At 41.1% G+C, this 23,302-nt stretch overlaps 1 protein-coding gene across 1 annotated transcript in view; it reads left to right on the top strand.

Annotated features, from left to right (window-relative positions):
- CNTNAP2 (contactin associated protein 2) overlaps positions 1–23,302 on the top strand; it is a 1,506,181-nt gene that overhangs the window by 386,827 nt on the left and 1,096,052 nt on the right. Inside the window, exons 7-8 of the mRNA XM_064290350.1 lie at positions 413–556; positions 4,399–4,663. Coding sequence (XP_064146420.1) covers positions 413–556; positions 4,399–4,663 — 409 coding nt within the window. The remainder of the gene's footprint in view (positions 1–412; positions 557–4,398; positions 4,664–23,302) is intronic.

The following is a 23,302-nucleotide window of genomic DNA, read 5'->3' as shown; positions in this document are numbered from 1 at the left end:
AACTTGTTACATTAGTGCTGGTTTTCTCATGATTAATAGAGCCATTTACTGTTGGCTATGTCTTTTGAACAATAAACATGACAATATACCTTTGTTACCACTTAAAAAAAAGACTTTTGCTGGATGAAATCTTTAGAAACATTCTTGGGAAAATGTAAAAAATGCCTTTTGGGTAACAGTAACACAAGAGGTCATTGCTACTTATTCAACTTACAGTCTAGTTACCAGAATTAATAAGGATATCAAGCCTAAAAGTCTTCAATATCTGTGTGTTTTGATTGAGGTAAAGGTCCTTGGCCTTGGCTGTGTTCATAGTTTTGTCTAGTTTATTAAATGATCTGGCCTTGTGTAGCTGTTTTTCTTTTTTAAATCAAATGCAGTGCGAATGTTGACGTTTTGTTTTTCCTCAAAGATAACCTTTGGAGGAATCCCTTTCTCCGGCAAGCCAAGCTCGAGCAGTAGGAAGAACTTCAAAGGCTGCATGGAAAGCATCAATTACAATGGCGTCAACATCACTGATCTTGCCCGAAGGAAGAAGTTAGAGCCCTCAAATGTGGTGAGAATGTTTACCCCCCAAAAATCGCTTCGCAATCAAAGAATGTTTTGTGGGGTATGTAACAAAGACATATCCTAGTATTTTTCATCATGTTTGTGTTGGGCTCAACAGTATATAACAAACTCTTGCACTATCAGAAAACGTGTAGGTACTTGATAGGCTTTGAGACTAGATAATGGTATTTGAGCTGAACTAGCCTGAGATAGGTGGCAGATTTTATTCACGGGGCACAGAAAAATAGCTCTGCCATTTCTGGATTCCCCATCCCAGGAGAACAGATGGATTCCAGCATACACCTCATCTGTCAGTTTAGCAGCCTTAAACTTGGTGACCAAAAAACCAAACCCATTGCCGTTGAGTCCATTCCGACTCATAGCGACACTTTAGGAAAGAGTAGAACTGCCCCATAGGGTTTCCAAGGAGCGACTGGTGGATTTGACCTGTCGAACTGCCGAACTTTTGGTTAGCAGCCAAGTCCTTAACCACTGCGCCACAAGGGCTCCCTTAAACTTGTTGGCATCATACTTTCAAATATCTCATCATCAATGGGTTTACCTTTCTTGTTGATGGTTTAATAATTTTTAAAAGTTTTTAAACGTGAAACATTTTTATATTCACATTCATGCTTTCAAAGGTCATGTGTTCACATATGTAAATAAACTCACTTTTCGTCAGGGCTCTAAACGCACCCAATATCACTGTGCGGTGAAGGCTCACCACAGCTTCTCCCACCTGTGACGTGGGCTCCCCCCAGAATTTACTGGATTTCAGGAAGGATGGCAAAAATCGAAGTACTCTAGCACCCCTGCCTCCCCATGGCCCTGCTGAGGATCTCCAAAAAGGATCAATTTAAAAATTCAGTATGGGGGTTCCCAGGGGTCCTGAAGACCAGGAGCTGCCCAACCTCCAGTATGATTTGGAGAGCCTGGGGTTCCAGGGTCCCTGATATTTGAGAGTCGGTGAAGGCAGACAGTATCATGGAGTGCTTGCCCTGTGCTCTAAGGGAATTCCGGTGATCTTGTCATCCCAAATTGAACCCTAGGGTTTTCTTAAAATAATTGGACGAATGGAAATCCCCCAGTGAATAAACAGAGGTCTGGTTGGATGTAAGAATATTTAATGCAGTAATTTCATACAAAAATATTCTTTAACAAATAAAGGTTTTCCTTTAAAAATGATGATGGATGTATACTAATAATTCAAAATTGAACTTGGAGGAGATTTTCTTATGGAGTACATTGAAGACAGAGAAAAGTAGCTGTAGCTCCATGTGTAGGTGGCAGGCCTGTGCTGGGCATATTACACACATCTGGGTCATCCTGGCAGGAAGACAGCACCATAAATATTATGCAGGAGAGAGAGCGGGGATCTAACCAGGAGAAACAGCATGCCCAAAGTGGCTGGTGGTCAGTGGCAAACACAGACTGTAGATACACAGTGTGACTCCCATGGTGACCGGATTCCATATTCTCTTGTTTCTTATCTACAGCAGTATTCATGTTTATGCCATTTGAAGCTTTTGATAAAGTGGTTCCAAGTTCTGTTTGTTTTTTCAGAGATTGTTGATTCCTATAGAAAGGCACAGGATTCCAGTCATCAGAGTCCTGCCTCCATCATTTACACTTTAAGAAGAGGTAGCTTCCCATTGCTGCACAGACCCCCCAGCTGGTACCAGGCTAGAAGTGCCCCCTATCTACCCACACCACGGAAAATCACAACTAGGGAGACTGTTCCAAAAGCAGCCTTAACTGCGAAACGCATTGCGGTCACAATGGACTCGAGTAGCAATGATAGTCAAGTATACATTATCTATAATTATTTTCCACTTGAACCAATAATTGTTCGGGCAGACACAGAATAAACTGTCACTTCAAAATATAAATGCCCAGGCAGGATGCATTTAAAATTTTTAGGCAGGATGGAGACAAGTTCGGGTGTTTTGCAAGCACCCCTACAAAGGCAAAGGTTTACATGGGAAATTTGCTTTCAGAGATGTCAGGGGCTGATGTGTCAGGGAAAGGCACTGGACTCTCCTGCTGCCTTGTGTCCACCCCACCCCACCCCATCTTTACAGGCATGCACACACCTGTCCTGGCATGACACCTGCTCCAGAGTCAGCTCCACTCTTACGGCAGCCTTTGGTTTTTCCCAGGGGGACAGTCTCCACAGCACAGGTCTGTGGTCAGTTATAACAGCTCTGCTATTATTTATGGGCAGTTCTTTTCCACCTGTCAAAGCAAGCATCTAAAAATAATCACCTGTGAAGGTCTAGAGCAAATTTAATTTGAGTGTTCACAGAGACAGGCTGTCTCAGATGTAAAGGCGAGCCTGCTCAAATATGGGAACGCACACATCTGGGGTTGTGTATGTGGTGTTATAAATATATATATATATATATTTATTTATTGAGGGACCACATGAAAAGACCATCAGATTACAATCCTCAAAATATTAGGGTAGGATAAATGGAACAACCAGAACAGAAGTATTGAGAATGTTCACACATTGTGAAGAATGTAAACCAGTGTCACTGAATAGTTTGTGCAGAAATTGTTGAATGGGAACCTAAACTTCTGTGTAAACCTTCATCAAAAACACACACACAAAAAGAATGTTAAAAAGATATATTAGGGTAGAACAAAAGAGGGTGAAAGCAAATGTAGATTTTTTTCTGATCTTCAAAAGGCAGGCTCTGGAAACACAAAATTCAGTGTATGTGAAGGGTAGCTTGAATCTCTTTGTTTACGCTGAAGTAGGGGGAGTGGGGTGAGAGGGACAGAATTTAATTACGGCGAGGTGTTTTGTTGGCTGGTTTGCTGTGCGCATCCGTATCGCTGATCCCCGGACACTGATGCCTTATGATGTAAGTGTACTCCAGGGGCATTTAAGTGGGGTGTCAAAATAGTCTGAAGTTATCATCTCAGTTATCCTGAGGCTAAATAGTAAATATTAATTCATAGATATTAGGTATGGGGATAAGAACCCAGAATGTTTGCCCCACAGGTCAGCTTTGTAAACAGCAAAGGGAACAACCCCTGGACCCCTGAGAAGAGAGCGAGTGGTCCACTGATGGTCATTCGATGCAGCCACCCAAAGGCAGCATCTCCCCCAGAGGAGGTCCTGACCATCCGCTTGATGGGGGCAGCGCTCTGCTGCACTCAGAAAGCAGTGGTGGTCCCCATCTTAGTGCCCACACTGGTGTATCTTGCACAGTCAGACCACCACACCAGCTGTCACTGTCTGCTCCATGACAGGTGACATTGCTAACCACCTCATCTCCATGTCAGGTACCATGCTCAGGGCAGACCCATGCCCACCTGTCTCATCCTGAACACCTCACCTCCATGTCAGGTACCATGCTCAGGGCAGACCCATGCCCACCTGTCTCATCCTGAACACCTCACCTCCATGTCAGGTACCATGCTCAGGGCAGACCCATGCCCACCTCTTTCATCATAAACACCTGCCTTCCATGTCAGGTACACACTCAGGGCAGACCCACACCCACCTGTCTCATCCTGAACACCTCACCTCCATGTTGGGTGTCACACTCAGGGCAGACCCACGCCTACCTGTCCCATCCTGAATACCTGACCTCCATGTCAGGTACCACACTCAGGGCAGGCCCACACCCACCTGTCCCGTCCTGAACACCTGACCTCCATGTCAGGTACCACACTCAGGGCAGACGCATGCCCACCTGTCCCATCGTGGAAGCTCTGCCTCTGGCTGCTCAGCTCCGGCTCTGCTTTGCCATCTGCACAGCTGGAGCTGGGTCTCCCGTCTCACCTGCACACTTGCCGTGCTCCTCACTGGCCTCACAGCCGTCTTCTGCTTTCCAGGGCAACCTGAGCTTCTCCTGCGTGGAACCCTACACCGTGCCGGTCTTCTTCAATGCCACCAGCTACCTGGAGGTGCCCGGCCAGGCTGGCCAGGACCTGTTCTCTGTCAGCTTCCAGTTCCGCACCTGGAACCCTAATGGCCTCCTGCTCTTCAGCTACTTCTCCGAGAACCTGGGCACCATCGAGATCGACCTCGCGGAGAGCAGAGTCGGTGTCCACATCAATGTCACTCAGACCAGGATGAGCCAGATCGACATCGCCTCAGGTGGGTGAGCCCTGCCTGACATGTGGTCGCAGTGGTGGTGGCAGAGGGGACAGAGAGAACGGTGTGGTGTGTCGTGTTGGCGTCCCATGCTCACGGCGACGTACTCATTCAGACATTGGAAATACTTTGTTGCGCTGTGTGCTCATAGAGCAAAGGAAACTTGGAAAGTGCCAGAAGGTGGCAGTGGGTGAGGGGGAGAGCTGGGGGCTGTCTGAGAGCCTGAAATCTTCCCTTCCTTGTGAATGCTGTTGTTGTTTGGTGCGGTCGGGTTGGATCCTTACCTACAACAGAATGAAACATTGCCCTGTCTTGCTCCATCTTCATGATCGCTGGTATATGAATGCTAGTTCATATGTAATAGTGAAACAGCTACTTCTCTAAATGAATATTTCAGGTTTAAAAGCAAAGACGTTTATTTTAAATATCCATCAGTATCTAGTATGTAACCTAATGCCTCTCACTATCAGCAAGACTGTGCACTTTTAATGATAACTTGGGAGGTATATTCAACTGCCAGAGTCAAAACTTCCAAGCAATCTTGCTAAAATGTTGTAAATTGTCAGAATAAAAAAAATTGAGGGGTGACTACAAAGGGGATAGATGAGGTGCTGTGTCAATGTGGGGAGACTGGCTTGGCCACATAGGGTGGATTTTAAAGATGGCGTCTCTGTGGTAAGACAAGATATTGTTATTGGAACAGACTTAGCAATCTCGGAATGTGTTTTGATAAAGATGGTGCAAGGAAAGCAGATAGGCAAAGAGAAATATTAAACACAAAGGAAAATTTGGCACGATAGAGGAATGAATGATAAATACTAGAATTGTTCATCTAATTTGTCCAGACGGTTCTCACGATGTCATTGTTATTTTGTGAAGACTTGTGTAGAGATAGTGGCCATGACAAAACTAGCATTTGCTGAGCTCCTGATAAGGGTGCAGCAAATACTGAGCGAGGGAGTTTGCGGCGGCCGTGAGCACTTTGACTGCTGATGGTTATCTCCAAGTCCTCTGCGTCCATTCATGACACCATGGCACCCAGCCGACCCAGGCTCTAATCCATTATGTGTTTGCACCAAGTTTCCTCTAGGCTGTGAGCACCTGAGACCAGGGACCAGGTGCAGATTAACCAGTAAGCACGGTATCCACTGGCTTGCATTGAGCAAGGCACATACCGGCTTAATTGTATTTATAGCTAATCTGTGGAGAGCAATTTCACATGGGTTTCACCACATTGTTGGCATGGTAGGGGACAGGTGAAATTGTGCAGTGCAGGTTGGTGGAAAGGCACCATCAGGCTGTGCATCCTTCGCTTATCGGGTAATCCGGCCCTGCCAGGGACCGTGTCTTCTTCTCTCTCTCTAGCATGTAGAACAGTACCTAAATACAAGAGGAGGTCCAGGAAGGTTTGCTGAGCTCCCCTGTGCCCTGCGAACCAGTGTCACTAGCAGAATGTCTTCTGCTGAAGGACACCTATTTTTCTGTAAAGTTGCCGTGTGTCTGTGTGGCCTGGCCTGGTGGATGGCCACAGGCAGGACCCATGGAAGGCATAGGAACTGTTCCGTCTGAGATGTGTCTAAGTTACTGAAATCAAAAGCGATCGTGAAACACCCAGGTACTTAATCTTTCTGGTTTTGCTCTGCTCCTTTTGCTTTTCCCCTGAATGTTCAGAACTGAAATGATTGATGGACCGTATTTTATCATTACTCCCCAGTATAAGTTCACCTGGGGAGATTTAGAGCAAATAGAAAATATCTGGAGAGAGCCCAATAACACACAAAACATACACACATACAAATAGTTACTGCGGTTGGAATACTCCCCAGTAGAATCTGTTATGATTCATGGTTCCTTTCTAATAAAGGGACACATAAAAATGTAAGTGTGAAGGCCTCCCTTCCAGCGTTCTCTGAGTGAACCCAGCTAGCTGGTAGTTTTCCAGGTATCAGGAGCCATTCCATTTGAGAGAATAGGATCTTAAGCACAGTGATGAATAAACAGTCATTAATTTGATTTGATTTCATTTAAGAATCAAAGTTACTCTCATCTAATTTAAACCGTGTTTATTAAAACACTCTACATTTGTTCACTCTACAAATGCATGTGGGGTCCATAGAAGAGACCCTAGTCTGTATTTTCATGTGTTCGCCACATTTGATTGAATGACTGAACAATTTAGTGTAAAAGGAATACTGAGAAAATAATGTAGAAAAATAAGTTAACCTGTGATATTAATGTTTGCTTTACAAAGGGAAATATGTCTGTATGGAGGCCACTCAGTTCTTACATCAGCAGGAGCACAAGGAATACAAGTCCTCCTTTTTTTTTCTGGAATATCTTGTCACAAAGACTGAGAAAACTTAGAAAACCATGAAGAGGAAAACAGCCACTACTCACATTTTGGTGTGCACATGCACACCCACACCCCAGATACTCCTCAAGCCAGGCTCTGGGAGGTCTACACAGTGACTGCCAGGTACCATCTGTTGTGTGTACTTGTAACTTGGTTTTGCTTTTAGTTAGTAGGTTCTGTCTTCCAGGTTGAAGGTAACTAAATTGGTTCGAAAGCCTTTCTGCTCCATCTTTGGCACCACTCTTCTTTAGGGTCATGTAAATTAGAGAACGCTCAGTGTAGTGTTCACCCTGCTCCTGTACTTTCCCTCTAAACTATGATTAATCTTCGAGGGTCCCGTTAGTCACGGAGAGTGCACCCAGGCACTGAGCAACCTTGAATTTACACAGTAGGTTATCTTTCTGCAAACATATTTTCTAAGTTGCAACATCAACTTTTATAATGCATCCCACCGAATTTCATTCTTCACAAAAAATAGCCACTGGCTTATGAATACATATTTATTCATCACTTTTTATTCAGTCTAGGAGGTAACGAGCCCTGGTAATGCAGTGATTAAGAGCTCAGCTACTAACCAAAAGGTCAGTGGTTCAAATCCACCAGCTGATCCTTGGAGACCCTCTGGGGTAGTTCTACTCTGTCCTATATAGTCACTGTGAGTCAGAATCAATGGAAGTGGGTTGGTTTTCTACAAGGAATAAATGGTGAAGGGAAGAAAAACAGGTGCTAAAAAGGCCAAGTGGAAAATACCTGTTCACACAGGAGTCGTTTTTTTAACCTTCAAATTCAGAATTCTGGGAGGAGGGTTGACATAGAGCTGGGCCTTACAAATGATTTGATCAAACACGGTAAGAAAATATTTTCTGTCACACTACCTACTGAGCAAAGCTTTTTCAAATAAATCTTGTCTTACTATTTTATATGCATTCTAACTATTTTGGTGTTTCCTTTTCCACTAAAAAATTGCCATGATCCACGGGAATTTTTTCATGACGTAAAAGTAGCAGCAACCCACAGTTTGAAGAACGCTGACCTCAAGATTTATCTTTTCTTCTAAAGTGTTGGAATTTTAAAAATTTCTCCTTGCCTGGAGGTCTTTACTCCATCACTCCATATTGGAAAACCAAATCTATTTTCCAGGAACACAATTACAATATTTTAAAGATAGTAAAAAAGAAGCATTCATAGGAATTATAGTCTGCTTTTTTTTAATCTACCAAAAAAACTACCTATCATTTGTAGTAAGCTTTTTTTAATTGCAAAATGTCTTAATTTCTATGTCACTAAATGACAGACAAATGTGTAAACAATGAGTAAATGGATAAACGTCAATTAAAAAACTGTATCTTGTACCCATTTATTCACTCTACAAATGCATACGGAGTCCATAGAAGAGACCCTAGTCAACAGTCAGAGCAATAAAGCCATAATGGAAAGAAGGTGATCTCTATTGATGACTTTTCTCACTCAATGGTGAAAAAAATCAGTTTCCATCCGTGTCAGCAAACACGTGTGTGACATGCACTGTCCCTCAGCCGATGTGGCACTAGGACCTGGGCCTCGTGCTCTCTTTATGCAGAAATTGCTTCAGTTTTACCAAGACTCTTCAGTACCCACTCACTTCAGAAACCAGCACTCAGCAAAGATCATTGTTTATATTTCTGTCTGTCACTAAAGAAAATCTTTTTTGTAGCTTTGTTTTATTTACTCTTGTTTCTTAGTAAAATTTCTTTTGTAGACCTTTGGGTCACTTTGGGTGTGTCGAGGGAAGAAGTAGATGTTTCCTTGGCTTAGTATGGAGCTGGGAAACTGGCTGGAAAATACTGACAAGTCCCCACTCGGTCTCGGCAGACGCATTTGCCTGGGGCCTTCATGGCCCTGTGTATCTGCAGCACTTGGAATATTTCTTCTCTTGATTTTATGAATATTTAAGAATTTAGCCAGTACATTAATATTTCTCTAAAAGAATTAATCAATACCAATTTCCGAAGTTCAGTGATAACTTGTGAGGTTTCTTTTTCCTCACATAAGAAAAAGAGATCTAGTTTGTAATATTATTTTTTATATTTTAATTGTTTAAGGAGCCCTGGTGGCACAACAGTTAAGTGCTCAGCTACTAACCAAAAGTTTGGCAGTTCAAACCCACCCAGCAGCTCCACGGGGGAAAAGACCTGACAATCTGCTCCCATAAAGACTGCAGCCTAGAAAACCCTATGGGGCAGTTTCTGCTATGTCACATAGGGTCACTCTGAGTTGATATCGACACATACAGCCACAACTATTTATTGAGAAATGATTTTCAGCTCTATAGTTTCAAACTGCTAGTATTATTTCAAGATTTTTAAAAGTAAATTTCCATTACTCAGAATTAAATAATGTTTATCTGAGCATTATTTCACGCTTTAAAGTGTTGAAGAGCAAAGATGTCACCTTGAAGACTAAGGTGCGCCTGACCCAAGCCATGGTATTTTCAATCACATCATATACATTCGAAAGCTGGACAATGAATAAGGAAGACCGAAGAAGAGTTGACGATTTTGAATTGTGGTGTTGGCGAAGAATATTGAATATACCATGGACTGCCAAAAGGACAAACAAATCTGCCTTGGAAGAAGTGCGGCCAGAATGCTCCTTAGAGGCAAGGATGGCGAGACTGCATCTTACATACTTTGGACATGTCAGGAGGGATCAGTCCCTGGAGAAGGACATTATGCTTGGCAGAGTACATGGTCAGTGGAAAAGAGGAAGACCCTCAATGAGTTGGATTGACACAGTGGCTGCAACAATGGGCTCAAGCATAACAACGATTGTAAGGATGGCACAGGACTGGGCAGTGTTTCATTCTGTTGTGCTTAGGGTCGCTATGAGTCGGAACCGACTCGACGGCACCTAACAACAACAAGAATGTGTTTTCAGTAATGGAGGGCATGCTGAATCATTGATTTTGTCTGAATTTTTGGTAGGTAATATGGTTTCTGTTTTATACCTCATTCCACAAATTGTGCCCTTGGTGTCCAAAGGTACATATGTGTACTCTTTGTGAATACAAATTCTATCCCTAGAGTCCAGAGGTACATATGTATACCAAATAAAAACTTTCAAAACTCATATTTTTCTAATCAAAAATTTAACGATTCAGCACCACCTCGTACAATAGCCTGTAAAAGCAGTAATTTGGGACACAGGCCTGTTTTTCCTTTTTTTTTTTTTCCATTTCAAATTGTTATATAGGTCCCTGCCTGTTGGCAGTGTGTACTGTCAATTAGGCGATAGCTTCCCAATGAAACTCATACATAAAAAAGTAAATGATAGCTGTATATACTGCTGCTCCTGAAAGGGTTACTGTCATTTACATAAAAAATGGAGCATTTTATATTCAAATGCAGAGATCTGTGGTTTGGATCTATAACATTTTATTATTTGAAACTACACATAACTAATCTTAAACAAATAGCAAAAAAAAAAAAAAAATAGCAAACCTCCCATATAATTTCTAAATTGCTTTTTCGGTATTTATACGTGTCTAGGTGAATTCATATCTGAAGGCATTTTCCCTTAAAACTGTTGGTAGCCATCAAGAAACAGTGACTAGATGGACAAGTGATAGATAGATAGATACAAACATACATAGATACATAGATAGGTACATAGATAAATGATAGAGACAGGTAAGAGAGAGAGAGACTGATATCCTTACCAATACCTATTGTACATTTTTATTTTTTGTCTTAGTGGTGAATTGACTGCTGCAAATATCTTCATTCAAAAATAATCTGCATGGTCTTTTATTGAAAAAGTAGCTAAAAGTAACTTTTAGGCTTCCTCATTTTTTAAAACTAAACGATCTGTCATTCTAAGATTATAAAGATAAGCAGAACTCTGAATTCATAGGGAAAGACAGCCTGGTGAAGGCTGGTTGACAGAGCTCTGTGCTCCCGTTAACTAAGGAGCCCTGATTTGTGCTGGGACAGCTTCTATCTTCTTGTTCAATAAAATCCAAAAGTGAGAGAGAGAAATATATACATACATAGACATGGGCAAACACAGACAGATAGAAGATAGATACATAGATGATAGAGGAAGAGTAGATACATACATACATAAATGATCGAGATTGATGTGTTAGAAAAATAGATGATAGAGACAGAGAGGTGATAGAGAAATAGAAGTTAGCTAAATAGGGAGATAGATAAATGGCAGAGACAGGTAAGAGAGGGACTGACATCCTTACAAATATCTACAGCGCATTTTTCTGAGTGCATTCCCACAAATTACGGGTAGACTTCCTGTGGGAATAGCATGGTACTCAGTAAAAAGCCTCTGAGTGGATGCAGGTGGCTCCTGGGTCGCTCACCCAGCTGGCTTTTTATTATATCTAGATTCCCAGAGTTGGTGTGCTAACATCACGGAAGCTGAGTGGGAATCCACCTCTGATTATACTTCAGTGCACACTGGGTGCATTTTTTTACACCGCTGGAAGCATTATATTCCTACATGAAGAAGAAAAGAGACTGGGGAGCAGGTTTGGTGATATTAGGTATTGACTTTCTCTTGAGAAGGCAGAGGGACGTTTTAATTCATAATCACACTCCAGGATGCAGCGTCCATTGTAGCTTCTGCGAGGTCTCCAGGCCTTTGTAAAATATTCTCAACCATTCTCGGGGCAGATGAATAAAACATGATTGTGTGTGTGTGTATGTGTATGCAATAATTTTAAAGTACGGTGAGGAAAGGTAAAATTTTAGAAACTTTGGTAGATGAAATGGAGGTAAAAACTGCCAACGGGGACCAGGTCTCACTTTAGATGTTCCTATGTGCTGTCCATATAGAAGGACCACAGGGAAGAAAGTCGGCCATCACCAAGATACACTAACTACAATAACAGAACCTATACTAGCATAGTCAATTGCAGAGATGTAGGATTTGGGTCTATGACATTTTATTATTTGAAACTACGAGATAACTAATCTTGAACAAATACCGCGCCTCCCATGTAATTTCTAAATTGCTTTTTTTTTTTTTTTTATAAATATTTATATGTGCCCAGATGAATTCATGTCTGAAGCCATTTTCCCCTACAAATATTGCTGGTCATAGCTCAGGAATCACAGACCTAATATATAGATGAAACTGGAGACGCTCCAAAATGAGCAGGGGGTGGGGAATCAGGAGAGGGACGGATTAGCCTTGCAGAAAGGCCTTCTCCTTTGCCTTTCCTATAAGGGCTGTTGAAACGTCTCTACCTGAGAGATGAGATATTGGTAAATTCAAGCAATAGTTGAGAGACAGCTAAGTCAACATTAGACATATTTACCATTGAGGTCCTATTTTGTTTCAAATCGTTCACAAAGTAAATGGTGCAGGCACGGAGCCATCAGAGCTGGTTCCGTTTATAATCAGAAAGAACACACAGCATAGTCATTGGGATTGACCAGAGACTCGCTCCCTTTAGCCGCATGACCAGAGTGACCTTGGGTAACTCACTGACCAGGAAATCCACGTGTGCAGTACCAGCATTGATCACCACATGCCTTTACCTCTCTCAGGATTGTTCCAATTGGAGCAATCTGCATGTGAAGACACCAGGCTCTCATAAGTAAATGTAAGTAAACTGAGTCTTTGGGAGAATGAATGATTTTGCCAAGGCCACACAGCAGAGACATGGAGGGGCAAATGGCAGATCCACAGCTGAGCCCATTCTCGTACCTGCTACCTGCTGCATTGCTTCTTTGTATTTGTGGTCACCAAATTATCAGATCCACCCATCCGATGAACCAAGAAGATATGTCTACCTAGGCAAAGTGGAAACATCCAATTTTTTTCTACCAGAATGATAAAGTTATTAAAAATTTAAGTCACTCATGAAAAGTCCAGAAAGTAGTGCCCATAGCCAGTTCTATTTTGCCTTTTGGACAAAAGAAAGATACATTTTAATAACCCCTTTTGGGAAATGGCCCAAGGGATCCACTTATATTGGTCATAACTTCACTGCTCCTGAAGGAAACAGGGCCTGCAAGGGCGTGTGGTGTACGTGAGAGACACACATGGGAAAATTATTGCAGTTCAGGTTTCTGTGATAAAAGCGACATGCAAAAAGAATTTAGGCAAATTTTTTGTTGTATTATTTTATCAAAAGTTGTATGTAATAAAAATAGAAGCCCCAGGGAATATGCATATGGCAGTTTGGAAGTATTTGATGTCTATTAATGCTCTTTGCCACTATGTCAGTTGGTCATACTGTGGTGGCTTACATGCTGCTCTGGTGCTGGAAGCTATGCCACTGGTATTTCAAATACCAGCAAGGTCACCATGGTGGACAGATTTCAGTGAAGTTTCCAGATATAGAATAGGAAGAAGGGCCTGGCAATCTACTTCCAAAAAAAAAAAATTAACCAGCGAAAACCTTACTGATAGCAGTGGAACATTGTCTGATATGTTGCTGGAAGATGAGTCCCTTGGGCTGGAAGTCACTCAAAATATGACTGGGAAGGAGTTGCCTCCTAAAAGTAGAGTCAACCTTAATGTTGTGGATAGAGGAAAGCTTTCGGGACCTTTATGTGCTGATGTGGCAGGACTTAAATTGAGAAGAAACACCCGTAACACCCATTAGTAAATGGAACGTTAAATGTACAGAGTATGAATCAAGGAAAACTGAGAGTTGTCAAAAGTGAAATACAACACTTGAAGATCGATATCCTAGGCATTAGTGAGCTAAACTGGACTGATATTGGTCATTTTGAATCACATAATTATATGGTCTACTGTGTTAGTTATGGCAAATTGAAGATGAATGGTGTTGCATTCATTGTCAAAAAGAACATTTTAAGGTAAACCCCTGAAGTACAATGATGTCAGTGATAGGATAATATCCATACACCTGAAAGGAAGACCAGTTAATATGACCATTATTAAAATTTATGCACCAACCGCTATTGCCAAAGATAAACAAATTGAAGGTTTTTTACTAACTTCTGCAGTCTGAAATTGATACAACATGCAATCAGGATGCATTGATAATTATCGGTGATTGCAATGTGAAAGTTGGAAACAAAGAAGAGGGATCGGTAGTTGGAAAATGTAACCTTAGTGACAGAAACTGTGCTAGAGATTGTATGATAGGATTTTGCAAGACCAATAACTTCTTCATTGCAAATACCTTTTTTAAACAACATAAATGGTGACTATACATGTGGACCTCACCGGATGGAATACACAGGAATCAAATCAACTACATCTGTGGAAAGAGACAGTGGAAAAGCTCAATATCATCAGTCAGAACAAGGACAGAGGCCAACTGTCGAAGAAACCATCAATTTCTCACAAGCAAGTTCAAGTTGAAGTTGAAGAAAATTTATAGCAAGTCCATGTGAGCCAAAATACCACCTTGAGTATACCCCACCTGTATCTAGAGACCATCTCAAGAATAGATTTGATACACTGAACACTAATGGCCAAAGAGCAGATGAGTTGTTGGATGACATCAAGGATATCATACATGAAGAAAGAAAAAGGTCATTGAAAAGACAGGAAAGAAAAAGGTAGATGTCAAACAAGAGACTCTGAAACTTGCTCTTGAACACAGAGTAGCTAAACCAAATGATGAAGTAAAAGAGCTGAACCAAAGATTTCAAAGGGTGGCTGGACAAGACAAAGTAAAGTATTATAATGAAATGTGTGAAGACCTGTTGTTAGAAAACCAAAAGGGAAGAACACGCTCAGCATTTCTTAAGCTGAAAGAACTGAAGAAAAAATTCAATCCTTGAGTTGCAATTTTGAAGGGTCTTATGGGCAAAATATTGAATGATGTAGGAAACATCAAAAGAAGATGGAAAGAATGCATAGAATCACTGTACCAAAAGGAATTGGTCAAGGTTCAACTATTTCAGAAGATAGCATATGATCACACTGAAGTCACTGGTGAAAAACAAGGCTCAGAAATTGACAGAATACCAACTGAGGGAATTTAACAAGTGTATGCAATGCTGGAAATGCTCCCTCGTCTATACCAAGAAATTTGGAAGACAGCTACCTGGCCAACCAACTGGAGGAGATCCATATACATTTCTATTCCAAAGAAAGGTGATCCAACAGAATGCAGAAATTATAGAATAATATCATTAATATCACACACAAGTAAAATTTTCCTGAAGATCATTCAAAAATGGTTGCAGCAGTACAGTGGCAGAGAACTTCCAGAAATTCAAGCTGTATTCAGAACACCACGTGGAATAAGAGATACCACTGCTGATATCAGATGGATCTTGGTTGAAAGCAGAGAACATCAGAAAGATATTTACCTGTGTGTGTGTGTGTGTGTGTGTTTGGTTGGTTTTGGTTTTTTTGACTATGCAAAGGCATTTGACTGTGTGGATCGTAACAAATTATGAATAACATTGCAAAGAATGGGAATTCCAGAACACTTAATCGTGCTAACGTAGAACCTACACAAAGACCATGGGGCAGACATTCTGACAGAACAAGGGGATACTGCATGGTTTAAAATCATGAAGGTGTACATCAGCATTCTGTCCTTTCACCATACTTATTCAATCTGTATACTGAGCAAATGATCCGAGATTTGGACTATATGAAGAAGAATATGGCATCAGGGGGGGCGGAGCCAAGATGGCGGACTAGGCAGACGCTACCTCGGATCCCTCTTACAACAAAGACACGGAAAAACAAGTGAATCGATTACATACATAACAATCTACGAACCCTGAACAACAAACACAGATTTAGAGACGGAGAACGAACTAATACGGGGAAGCAGCGATTGTTTCCAGAGCCTGGAGCCAGCGTACCAGTCAGGTACGGCACAAGCACAGAGAGCTGCTCCACCCCCCTGAACTAACCCCTGGAGGGGGACCAGCCAGTTCCACAGGCGGCGTGGGACGCAGCCGGTAGGAGAAGTCCCTGGGAGGCAGTGACTGGTCTTGGAGCAGAAAGAGCAGCGTCCGAGCTGGGGAACCGTCCCGCAGGGATTTGGACTGGACGCAGGTACGGCATAAACACGGAAAGTTGCTCCACCCCCCTGAACTAACCCCGGGAAGAGGACCAGCCGGGTCGCGTGGGCGGCATGGGACGCAGCCGGTAGGAGAAGTCCCTGGGAGGCAGCGGCTGGTATTGGAGCGGGGAGAACAGCGTCCCAGCCGGGACACTCAGTCACGGCACAAGCACGGGGACCTGCTCCACCCATCTGAACTAACCCCGGGAGGAGGCCCAACTGGTTCTCGGGGGTGGCAGGGCCACGTGGCTGGAGGGACGAGAAGTCCCCGGGAGGCAGCGACTGATTTTGGAGTCGAGAGTGTACCGTCCCAGTAGGGGAGCCTCAACGCTGGGCGTGGGGCTGGAAGCAGAGGATCTGACCGTGACTCCAGCGGGCCAGACCCCCCGGGGGCAATCTCCACACAGCCAGCACACATAGGCGACGTGCCCCGCGGGAGTCTCAGATATAATAGTCATTTCAAGCAAGACAAGCAACTCTGGCTATATTCTGAGGTGCTACTCTCCTATCTCTCTGTTCCCTCCCCCACCGTCCCCAGGCGGCTTCATTAACATCTGAATAGCCTGAGCCAGAGGGAGAACTCTGATAGGGGTCTGACTGCATTTTTTTTTTAGCGGATTTTCTGGAAAAACTAGTTTCCCAGTGATGGCTCGGAGACAACAATCCATATCAAACCACTTAAAGAAGCAGGCCATGACAGCTTCTCCAATCCCCCAAACAAAAGAATCAAAATCTTTCCCAAATGAAGATACAATCTTGGAATTATCAGATACAGAATATAAAAAACTAATTTACAGAATGCTTAATGATATCACAAATGAAATTAGGATAACTGCAGAAAAAGCCAAGGAACACACTGATAAAACTGTTGAAGAACTCAAAAAGATTATTCAAGAACATACTGGAAAAATTAATAAGTTGCAAGAATCCATAGAGAGACAACATGTAGAAATCCAAAAGATTAACAATAAAATAACAGAATTAGACAATGCACTAGGAAGTCAGAGGAGCAGACTTGAGCAATTAGAATGCAGACTGGGATATCTGGAGGACCAGGGAATCGACACCAACATAGCTGAAAAAAAATCAGATAAAAGAATTAAAAAAATGAAGAAACCCTAAGAATTATGTGGGACTCTATCAAGAAGGATAACTTGCGGGTGATTGGAGTCCCAGAACAGGGAGAGGGGACAGAAAACACAGAGAAAATAGTTGAAGAACTCCTGACAGAAAACTTCCCTGACATCATGAAAGACGAAAGGATATCTATCCAAGATGCTCATTGAACCCCATTTAAGATTGATCCAAAAAGAAAAACACCAAGACATATTATCATCAAACTCACCAAAACCAAAGATAAACAGAAAATTTTAAAAGCAGCCAGGGAGAAAAGAAAGGTTTCCTTCAAGGGAGAATCAGTAAGAATATGTTCTGACTACTCAGCAGAAACCATGCAGGCAAGAAGGGAATGGGACGACATATACAGAACACTGAAGGAGAAAAACTGCCAGCCAAGGATCATATATCCAGCAAAACTCTCTCTGAAATATGAAGGCGAAATTAAGATATTTACAGATAAACACAAGTTTAGAGAATTTGCAAAAACCAAACCAAAGCTACAAGAAATACTAAAGGATATTGTTGGGTCAGAGAACCAATAATATCAGATATCAGCACAACACAAGGTCACAAAACAGAACGTCCTGATATCAACTCAAATAGGGAAATCACAAAAACAAATTAAGATTAATTAAAAAAAAAAAATACACATAACAGGGAATCATGGAACTCAATAGGTAAAAGATCACAATAATCAAAAAGAGGGACTAAATACAGGAGGCATTGAACTGCCATATGGAGAGTGATACAAGGTGATATAGAACAACACAAGTTAGGTTTTTACTTAGAAAAATAGGGGTAAACAATAAGGTAACCACAAAAAGGTATAACAACTGTATAACTCAAGATAAAAACCAAGAAAAATGTAACGACTCAACTAACATAAAGTCAAGCACTATGAAAATGAGGATCTCACAATTTACTAAGAAAAACGCCTCAGCACAAAAAAGTATGTGGAAAAATGAAATTGTCAACAACACACATAAAAAGGCATCAAAATGACAGCACTAAAAACTTATTTATCTATAATTACCCTGAATGTAAATGGACTAAATGCACCAATAAAGAGACAGAGAGTCACAGACTGGATAAAGAAACACGATCCATCTATATGCTGCCTACAAGAGACACACCTTAGACTTAGAGACACAAACAAACTAAAACTCAAAGGATGGAAAAAAGTATATCAAGCAAACAATAAGCAAAAACGAACAGGAGTAGCAATATTAATTTCTGACAAAATAGACTTTAGACTTAAATCCACCACAAAGGATAAAGAAGGACACTATATAATGATAAAAGGGACAATTGATCAGGAAGATATAACCATATTAAATATTTATGCACCCAATGACAGGGCTGCAAGATACATAAATCAAATTTTAACAGAATTGAAAAGCGAGATAAATACCTCCACAATTATAGTAGGAGACTTCAACACACCACTTTCGGAGAAGGACAGGACATCCAGTAAGAAGCTCAACAGAGACACGGAAGATCTAATTACAACAATCAACCAACTTGACCTCATTGACTTATACAGAACTCTCCACCCAACTGCTGCAAAATATACTTTTTTTTCTAGCGCACATGGAACATTCTCTAGAATAGACCACATATTAGGTCATAAAACAAACCTTTGCAGAATCCAAAACATCGAAATATTACAAAGCATCTTCTCAGACCACAAGGCAATAAAACTAGAGATCAATAACAGAAAAACTAGGGAAAAGAAATCAAATACTTGGAAAATGAACAACACCCTTCTGAAAAAAGACTGGGTTATAGAAGACATTAAGGAGGGAATAAGGAAATTCATAGAAAGCAATGAGAATGAAAATACTTCCTATCAAAACCTCTGGGACACAGCAAAAGCAGTGCTCAGAGGCCAATTTATATCAATAAATGCACACATACAAAAAGAAGAAAGAGCCAAAATCAGAGAACTGTCCCTACAACTTGAACAAATAGAAAGTGAGCAACAAAAGAATCCATCAGGCACCAGAAGAAAACAAATAATAAAAATTAGAGCTGAACTAAATGAATTAGAGAACAGAAAAACAATTGAAAGAATTAACAAAGCCAAAAGCTGGTTCTTTGAAAAAATTAACAAAATTGATAAACCATTGGCTAGACTGACTAAAGAAATACAGGAAAGGAAACAAATAACCCGAATAAGAAATGAGAAGGACCACATCACAACAGAACCAAATGAAATTAAAAGAATCATTTCAGATTATTATGAAAAATTGTACTCTAACAAATTTGAAAACCTAGAAGAAATGGATGAATTCCTGGAAAAACACTACCTACCTAAACTAACACATTCAGAAGTAGAACAACGAAATAGACCCATAACAAAAAAAGAGATTGAAACGGTAATCAAAAAACTCCCAACAAAAAAAAGCCCTGGCCCGGACGGCTTCACTGCAGAGTTCTACCAAACTTTCAGAGAAGAGTTAACACCACTACTACTAAAGGTATTCCAAAGCATAGAAAATGACGGAATACTACCCAACTCATTCTATGAAGCCACCATCTCCCTGATACCAAAACCAGGTAAAGACATTACAAAAAAAGAAATTATAGACCTATTTCCCTCATGAACATTGATGCAAAAATCCTCAACAAAATTCTAGCCAATAGAATCCAACAACACATCAAAAAAATAATTCACCCTGATCAAGTGGGATTTATACCAGGTATGCAAGGCTGGTTTAATATCAGAAAAACCATTAATGTAATCCATCACATAAATAAAACAAAAGACAAAAACCACATGATCTTATCAATTGATGCAGAAAAGGCATTTGACAAAGTCCAACACCCAGTCATGATAAAAACTCTTACCAAAATAGGAATTGAAGGAAAATTCCTCAACATAATAAAGGGCATCTATGCAAAGCCAACAGCCAATATCACTCTAAATGGAGAGAACCTGAAAGCATTTCCCTTGAGAACGGGAACCAGACAAGGATGCCCTTTATCACCGCTCTTATTCAACATCGTGTTGGAAGTCTTAGCCAGGGCAATTAGGCTAGACAAAGAAATAAAAGGTATCCGGATTGGCAAGGAAGAAGTAAAGTTATCACTATTTGCAGATGACATGATTATATACACAGAAAACCCTAAGGAATCCTCCAGAAAACTACTGAAACTAATAGAAGAGTTTGGCAGAGTCTCAGGTTATAAAATAAACATACAAAAATCACTTGGATTCCTCTACATCAACAAAAAGAACACTGAAGAGGAAATAACCAAATCAATACCATTCACAGTAGCCCCCAAGAAGATAAGATACTTAGGAATAAATCTTACCAAGGATGTAAAAGACCTATACAAAGAAAACTACAAAGCTCTACTACAAGAAATTCAAAAGGACATACTTAAGTGGAAAAACATACCCTGCTCATGGATAGGAAGACGTAACATAGTAAAAATGTCTATTCTACCAAAAGCCATCTATACATTTAACGCACTTCCGATCCAAATTCCAATGTCATATTTTAAGGGGATAGAGAAACCAATCACCAATTTCATATGGAAGGGAAAGAAGCCCCGGATAAGCAAAGCACTACTGAAAAAGAAGAAGAAATTGGGAGGCCTCACCTTACCCGACTTCAGAACCTATTATACAGCCACAGTAGTCAAAACAGCCTGGTATTGGTACAACAACAGACACATAGACCAATGGAACAGAATTGAGAACCCAGACATAGATCCATCCACGTATGAGCAGCTGATATTTGACAAAGGACCAGTGTCAATTAACTGGGGAAAAGATAGCCTTTTTAACAAATGGTGCTGGCATAACTGGATATCCATTTGCAAAAAAATGAAACAGGACCCATACCTCACACCATGCACAAAAACTAACTCCAAGTGGATTAAAGACCTAAACATAAAGACTAAAACGATAAAGATCATGGAAGAAAAAATTGGGACAACCCTAGGAGCCCTAATACAAGGTATAAACAGAATACAAAACATTACCAAAAATGATGAAGAGAAACCCGATAACTGGGAGCTCCTAAAAATCAAACACCTATGCTCATCTAAAGACTTCTCCAAAAGAGTAAAAAGACCACCTACAGACTGGGAAAGAATTTTCAGCTATGACATCTCTGACCAGCACCTGATCTCTAAAATCTACATGATTCTGTCAAAACTCAACCACAAAAAGACAAACAACCCAATCAAGAAGTGGGCAAAGGATATGAACACACATTTCACTAAAGAAGATATTCAGGCAGCCAACAGATACATGAGAAAATGCTCTCGATCATTAGCCATTAGAGAAATGCAAATTAAAACTACGATGAGATTCCATCTCACACCAGCAAGGCTGGCATTAATCCAAAAAACACAAAATAATAAATGTTGGAGAGGCTGCGGAGAGATTGGAACTCTCATACACTGCTGGTGGGAATGTAAAATGGTACAACCACTTTGGAAATCTATCTGGCGTTATCTTAAACAGTTAGAAATAGAACTACCATACAACCCAGAAATCCCACTCCTAGGAATATACCCTAGAGATACAAGAGCCTTCATACAAACAGATATATGCACACCCATGTTTATTGCAGCTCTGTTTACAATAGCAAAAAGTTGGAAGCAACCAAGGTGTCCATCAACGGATGAATGGGTAAATAAATTGTGGTATATTCACACAATGGAATACTACGCATCGATAAAGAACAGTGACGAATCTCTGAAACATTTCATCACATGGAGGAACCTGGAGGGCATTATGCTGAGTGAAATGAGTCAGAGGCAAAAGGACAAATATTGTATAAGACCACTATTATAAGATCTTGAGTAATAGTAAACCTGAGAAGAACACATACTTTTGTGGTTACGAGGGGGGGAGGGAGGGAGGGAGGGAGAGGGTTTTTTATTGATTAATCAGTAGACAAGAACTGCTTTAGGTGAAGGGAAAGACAACACTCAATACATGGAAGGTCAGCTCAATTCAAAAGCAAAGAAGTTTCCGGGATAAAATGAATGCTTCAGAGGTCAGCGGAGCAAGCGCGGGGGTCTGGGGAACATGGTTTGCGGGGACTTCTAAGTCAATTGGCAAAATAATTCTATTATGAAATCATTCTGCATCCCACTTTGAAATGTGGCGTCTGGGGTCTTAAATGCTAACAAGCGGCCATCTAAGATGCATCAATTGGTCTCAACCCATCTGGAGCAAAGGAAAATGAAGAACACCAAGGCCACACGACAACTAAGAGCCCAAGAGACAGAAAGGGCCACATGAACCAGAGACCTACATCATCCTGAGACCAGAAGAACTAGTTGGTGCCCGGCCACAATCGATGACTGCCCTGACAGGGAGCACAGCAGAGGACCCCTGAGGGAGCAGGAGATCAGTGGGATACAGACCCCAAATTCTCATAAAAAGACCAAACTTAATGGTCTGACTGAGAGTGGAGGAATCCCGGCGGCCATGCTCCCCAGACCTTCAGTTGACACAGGACAGGAACCATCCCCGAAGACAACTCATCAGACATGAAAGGGACGGGTCAGCGGGTGGGAGAGAGACGCTGATGAAGAGTGAGCTAATTATATCAGGTGGACACTTGAGATTGTGTTGGCAACTCTTGTCTGGAGGGGGGATGGGAGGATAGAGAGAGAGGGAAGCTGGCAAAATTGTCAAGAAAGGAGAGACTGAAAGGGCTGACTCAAGAGGGGGAGAGCAAGTGGGAGTAGGGAGTGAGATGTATGTAAACTTATATGTGACAGACTGATTGGATTTGTAAACGTTCACTTGAAGCTTAATAAAAGTTATTAAAAAAAAATTATAGCTTAAAAGGTCCTTGGTTTTCTTTTGTGGAATTTCAAAGACCTTTACAAAATCTTTTTAAATTAGTTTTGTCTGTTTTGTTGTATGCTTGAGAAAAAAAAAAAAAGAATATGGCATCAGTATTGGAGGAAGACTCACTAACAACCTGTGTTATACAAATGAGACAACCTTGCTTGCTGGAAGTGAAGAGGACTGGAAGCGTTTACTGATGAAGATCAAGGACTACAGGCTTCAGTGTGGATTAGACCTCAACATAAACAAAACAAAAATCCTCACAACTGGACCAATGAGCAACATCATGATAAATGGAGAAAATATTGATGTTGTCAAGGATTTCATTTGACTTGGATC

The sequence above is a fragment of the Loxodonta africana genome, chromosome 8, assembly GCF_030014295.1.
Source record: "Loxodonta africana isolate mLoxAfr1 chromosome 8, mLoxAfr1.hap2, whole genome shotgun sequence".
Taxonomy (NCBI): Eukaryota; Metazoa; Chordata; class Mammalia; order Proboscidea; family Elephantidae; genus Loxodonta; species Loxodonta africana.
This window is presented reverse-complemented; position numbering and strand designations above follow the sequence as displayed.